This window comes from Phaethon aethereus, assembly GCF_964289735.1.
Source record: "Phaethon aethereus genome assembly, chromosome: 15".
NCBI classification, from domain to species: Eukaryota; Metazoa; Chordata; class Aves; order Phaethontiformes; family Phaethontidae; genus Phaethon; species Phaethon aethereus.
The window spans coordinates 19199856-19205523 of record NC_138591.1 but is presented as its reverse complement, the minus strand read 5'-3'; the positions used below and the strand labels follow the sequence as shown (position 1 = coordinate 19205523).

At 53.2% G+C, this 5668-nt stretch overlaps 1 protein-coding gene across 1 annotated transcript; it reads left to right on the top strand.

The window, feature by feature from the left end:
• Nucleotides 1–1683: 1683 nt before the first annotated feature.
• LOC309410454 (galanin receptor 2b-like) lies at nucleotides 1684–5098 on the top strand (the record flags this gene model as incomplete). Its single annotated transcript, XM_082006842.1, has 2 exons — nucleotides 1684–2072; nucleotides 4360–5098. Exons 1-2 carry the CDS (start codon nucleotides 1699–1701, stop codon nucleotides 5096–5098), a joined length of 1113 nt encoding a protein of 370 aa, XP_081862968.1. The 5' UTR covers nucleotides 1684–1698.
• Nucleotides 5099–5668: the final 570 nt, after the last annotated feature.

The following is a 5668-nucleotide window of genomic DNA, read 5'->3' as shown; positions in this document are numbered from 1 at the left end:
AGTACTGGCCATCCCAGCTTTCCAGAGGAAAGTTCATCCCTCTGCCACACCAGCAGCATTCATTAATGAGCTCAACCAGAGCTCAAGGTTACTACAAAACAGAAGAGCCTAAGCTAGACATAAAATTTCTGTGCTGCACCTGCCACAAGGCAAATTCACATTCAGAACAACTGAAGCTGTCCCTGTGAAACCCGCTCTGCTTCAGGTTGGGTAGGTGCTGTGGTAGCAATCCACACGTTCACAAATGAGGTGTAGTGACCTTTTGGGTCCCAGAGAGCAGGGTCCAGCTCCCAGGTAGCAGCATGAGCTTCCTGCTGCCCAGAGGGAGGAGAAGCTGCCATGCCAAGTGGGTATTTGACTTGTAGCATCTGTTGGGCAGTGCATCCTGCTTCCTATACTCTCTGAGCCTTTGGCACTTGCCTCTGGGGATGCTTGCAACTGTACAGGAATGGTCTCATTACAGCTATGGTAGTGTTGAACAGGGTAGTGATACCAGGCAGCTTGCTGGCATCTCCAAATCTGCACTGATACCAGGAACACTTGCAGCCAGGGACCCATGCTCACATCCCCCTTGCAGTGCTTCTGCTTCAGGCACTTGCACTGCCAGTGCTCCACAGAGAGCACTTGCTAATTCCCCAGCCTGGAAGAGAATGCGTAAGCTAGAGGTTGCTTTCTTGCACAGACTGTGATCTCCATACTCATGGTGAGCCGGCCTTGGGTCACATTTTGGTAACCGCAGCACATCGCTACAAGCACTGCAGAGTGGGAAGAACCCAAACCATGTGTTTATTCAAGGGAAGCTGTGCCTGTATCTGTGTGTGATATTTCCCCAGCCCCAGAACTCGAAAACATGCAGGCAGATTTCTATGCCTGTGACAGAGAAACTAGTGTTTCCATGGACAAGCTCACCTTCTGCTTTCAGTCCAAATGCTTATTTGGGGGGCAGGGGAATGATATAAAAAGCCCAAGTCCTGGGGAGAGCTACCCTGTGAAACATAGAAAGGGAATATGTATCTAGGTGACTGAAACCAAAGCAAGAGTGGTTCTATCAGAGCTGTCCTCCTCAGAAAGTCCCACCTGGGCACAACATGGAGCTGTGTAGTAGCTGTTACTGCCAAAAGCATTTCCAGCCCTGTGCCTAGTGTGCAAGGTTTATTCTAGGAGCAGGTACCAAAAGAGCTGGGAGAAGGGGAGGGATAAAACTCTGCATGTCAGTATTGGGGGAGAAAACATCTTGGCTTGTCGAGCTGGTTGGTTTGGGGCTGGAGCCCCGCTGCTGGGAAGGAACGTCACACCCTTCCTGCCATCAGCTGGACCACCTAGGAGGTGGACACCCTGGCTCCATTCTCCCACAGAGGAGGAAGTTGAGGACAGCTGTCATCCTATCCCGTAGACCTCACCTCCAGCATCACCAGTCCAAGGCAGCATCTGAACATGATGCCATAGGTTCATTCCAGGACCAGAATGGGGGAGCAGGGCACCCCTTACCCCCAACCTAAGCCTACCTGTCCTCCAGGCCAGCAGGGTCCAGAGGAACCTGATGAAAAGCATGTGGGTCACAGAGCTCAAAACAGGGCCCCATGTCTCCAGTGAGCCAACAGGCCCATCAGCCAAACTAACAGGCTAAGCAGTGTTTCTCCAGTCTCTCTCATCTTTCCCTGTGTTGCCCCAGGCTCCATCGTCTCACTACGACACAGAATGACGGAGCACGAGGACTTCGCGAGCTTGGCTGGGTACTGGAACTCCTCCAACAGTTACCAATTCAGCCCAGTCAGTGTCATTGTCCCTGTGGTCTTCTCCCTCATCTTCCTCCTGGGCACAGTGGGCAATAGCCTGGTGCTGGCAGTGCTGCTGCGCAACGGGCAAATGGGCCACAACACTACCAATCTCTTCATCCTCAACCTCAGCCTGGCTGACTTCTTCTTCATTGTCTTCTGCGTGCCTTTCCAGGCCACCATCTACTCCCTTGAGGGCTGGGTCTTCGGCTCCTTTATCTGCAAGGCTGTCCACTTCTTCATCTACCTCACCATGTATGCTAGCAGCTTTACTCTGGCTGCTGTCTCTGTGGACAGGTAACTGTCTAAAGACACCCTTGGGCTGGGGAAGGAGGGTAGTTGGAGAAGCTGGCCTGAGTGAGGGCATGGGAAGATTGTGGCCCACCACCATTAGGCAGATGGTTAAAATCCCCGTGGTATCAATCCATGCCAAAGGCAGTCTGGGGACCAGTTGTGTCTCCCTAGCCCTAACAACCCCCAAGCAGCACTTCCAGATCTTCTGAGTGCAAAGCTCGTGCTCCTCCTGTCTGCACTTTCTGCGGGAAAGACCTTCCTTGTGGTTAGAGCACTTGAGATCCAAGCTGAGCTCCCCGCTGTGCCACAGACTCCCACTGAGAGTCACCTAGCTCTGTATTAGAGATGGCACTCAGAGGGTAATAGCTATCCCCAAGCCACCATTTCAGAAAAGCATCATGTGCAGGTAGCAAGGTAAATAGAGGGCACCGTAAGAAAGGCGACATAAATACCCAAGAGAGAACCCAGTCCTGCAGCAAACACATCTCTCATTCCCCAGGGACTGCCAGCACAAAAATCTGTCACCTAGCAGATTCCTGTTTCCCAATGCCCCCAGACCTCCTGCACCCTATGCAGAAAGGCACCCACACTGTGAGCTGCGCCCCTTCCTGGGAGGTCACCCAGGACACTCTAGTCCTGATCGGTGCCACCAACATTGTTCCCAAGGGCTCTATAAGGACACTGTGTCAGCTGCTCCACTTCTGACACTCATGGTCCAGGATGAGGAAGAGGTCCCCGCTGGGCTAAGCTCCAGCCTTGACTGCCACAGAGAACACATCCTGGCCCATCTTGCTCCTTGTGCTTGCTTCCAAGGTACCAAGGCAAGAGAGGGCCCAACAGCCCTCTGCAGTGAGGATGTTCACAGCACTGCAGGCAGAAGGAAACTTCAGTTTCTAGGGCATATCTGGGATGGGTTAAATTCCAGCAAAAAGTATAGTTGGGCTACTCTCCCAGCCCCCTTCCACTTCATCCTGCTCCCAGGTGCCACCTGCAGAAACAGGCACCTGGACTCAAACAGTGATCTGACACTTCAACAATTCATCCATGCAGAGATGCCAGCATCCCCTGGTTGGGGTGAGGGGGGTTGCATGGAATGCCTCACAAAAATATCCCAGTGCTCTGGGATTCCAGTGGTTACACAGTTTGGCTGCTGTCACAAGGAAAACCTGAGATTTCTCATGGTCTAAGCCTCTTGCTTCCCTGTACCTACATCATGTGAACGCAGTCTGCCTCTCCAGCCAGCTCAGAACTGGGGACAATATCTCCAAAAAAAAGGGCATTTTGGCATGTCACCTCTCCCTTTCGGGTGGCACTTGTGTGCTATAGTGCAGTGCTCCACCCAAGAGGTGGATGCATTTCGGTGTGACATGAAGGGATTCTTGCAGAGCTGCCGGCAGCTTTCAGGATGACAGGACCAGCAAGCAACAAGGGTTTTGTCACACATGTGACTTTTCACACTAACTGCATGTCTCATCTTCCTGCTCTGCTGGCCTTATAGTGCATCAGATGAGCACCTTTCTGTGGATGCTGCAGCAGTTCCACTCCTGTCTGTGCTTACAGCTCCTCTCCATCCCCCTACCCACAAGCACGAAGCCACCTTCCCTCCTTGCTGACATCTACATCTTTGCTCTATGGTGTTGGCTGAGGGAGGTGGAGGAGCAGAGCTGGCCATCACACCGTATCTGGCCACTGTTGCTGGAGGGAGCAGACAGACCATCACTGCCTGCTTTGGCCTAGCCTGAGAAAGCAGACAGTAGCAAAAGGCAAGGGCCCACCTGGTCCCTCTGGTACCAAGGTGGAGGCAGCCACAGCTCCAATGAGCAAATCTCCCCCCTGCCAAATTGATCGGAAAGCCAGAGAAGGCTGGAAATACGCCCTCAGTGGGCAGGAGCCTGCACAGTGCCCATCACGCAGTAAAGTTTCCCTAGGTCTTGAATCTTCAGTTCAGACCTCTTTCTGCTGGATAAATTCTGCCAAGCAGTGGATATCTGCTTGGTCTCCACAGCACCATCTCTCTGTCCCTAGCTCAGGGACATAACACACCCTATCATGTATGGAGGGGCCATGTATGGAGGGATTAGCCAGCCTAAGCCTATGGGAGGAAAAGCATCCTTGCTAGAAATAGAAAAGCTGCTTTACCCAGGACTGTATCTCAAAGTGAGTGTGAGACAATATGTAAGGCCACTGCTCAGGAACCTTCAGGATAATGAAGGAAATGTCCCTGGAGTTCATGTGGGCAGGTAGAACTTGGCTGAAATCTTAGTGCTGGTTGCTTTGCTCTCTCCTTTAGGTACCTAGCCATCCGCTATCCGCTGCGCTCACGGGAGCTGCGGACCCCCCACAATGCGGTGGCTGCCATGGCTGTGATCTGGGGCCTCTCCGTGGTCTTTGCTGGGCCCTACCTAAGCTACTATGACCTGATTGAGTGGGAGTCCAGCTACATCTGCGTGCCTGGCTGGGAGGAGTGGAGACGCAAGGTCATGGACACCAGCACATTTGCCTTCGGCTATGTCATCCCAGTGCTGGTCATCAGCCTCTCCTACACCAGGACCATCAAGTACCTGTGGACAGCAGTGGACCCCCTGGAGGACATATCAGAGTCCAAGAAGGCCAAGCGGAAGGTAACCAAGATGATCATCATTGTAACCATCCTTTTCTGCCTCTGCTGGCTGCCCTACCACGTAGTCATCCTCCGATACCTCTACGGAGACTTCCCCTTCAACCAGGCCACCTATGCCTTCCGCCTGCTTTCCCACTGCATGGCCTATGCCAACTCCTGCCTCAACCCCATCGTCTACGCCCTGGTATCCAAGCACTTCCGCAAGGGCTTCAAAAAAGTTTTCAGCTGTCTGTTGAGAAAAAAGCACCGCAACAAGGTGCATGTGGTGCACACTGCCCACATTGTGCCTGGATTTGAGGCAGGCTCCACTGAAGTGTCCCAGATGCACGAGGAGAATAACAGGTGTGAGCTGAACCCAGCCTCCATAGCAGTCCCCTCCAGTTCCTCCAAACCCCTTCATATTTCTTAGTGGCCAAGCTCTACACCATCTGCCAGCTCAGCTGTGTCACCAGCTTCAGGCCATCCTTTTCCACTGGGTGAGAGAGGATGCTCAAAAGGCAAACCAGGAGTGCTATACACTGCTTCTGGTCTTGTTGTTCCTTCCCATTCCATACCCCAACTGTTCTCCTGAGCCATCGTCCCACAACATACTGCATGCAAGGGAGGGAATGGACCCAGACTTGCTCATGATCCTCAGACCACCTGGACTCCAAGGACTAAAGCTCCAGCTGCTCTCTTGGCTCTCATCCTTCCAATTCCTCTGCTCTGTGTACCCCCCCCTGCTCTGGACACATTGGTTAGTTGTCAAAGAGTCTCTTCTGCCTGCCAGTGCCCCATCTGGCCAGACTGGCTCCCACAGCAGGAATGACAAGGGAGACGGGCAGTGCAGGCAGGGCCAGGCAAGCAAAGGTAGCGTGGAAAGCAGCTGGCACAGCCCATGTACGGTTGCAGTGATGGCTTTGGTGCTGGCTGCACTGCTCTCCCAGTGACTGGGCCCTTCCCTGGGATGTGGGGCAGGCCATTTGCTCTCTGCATGTGT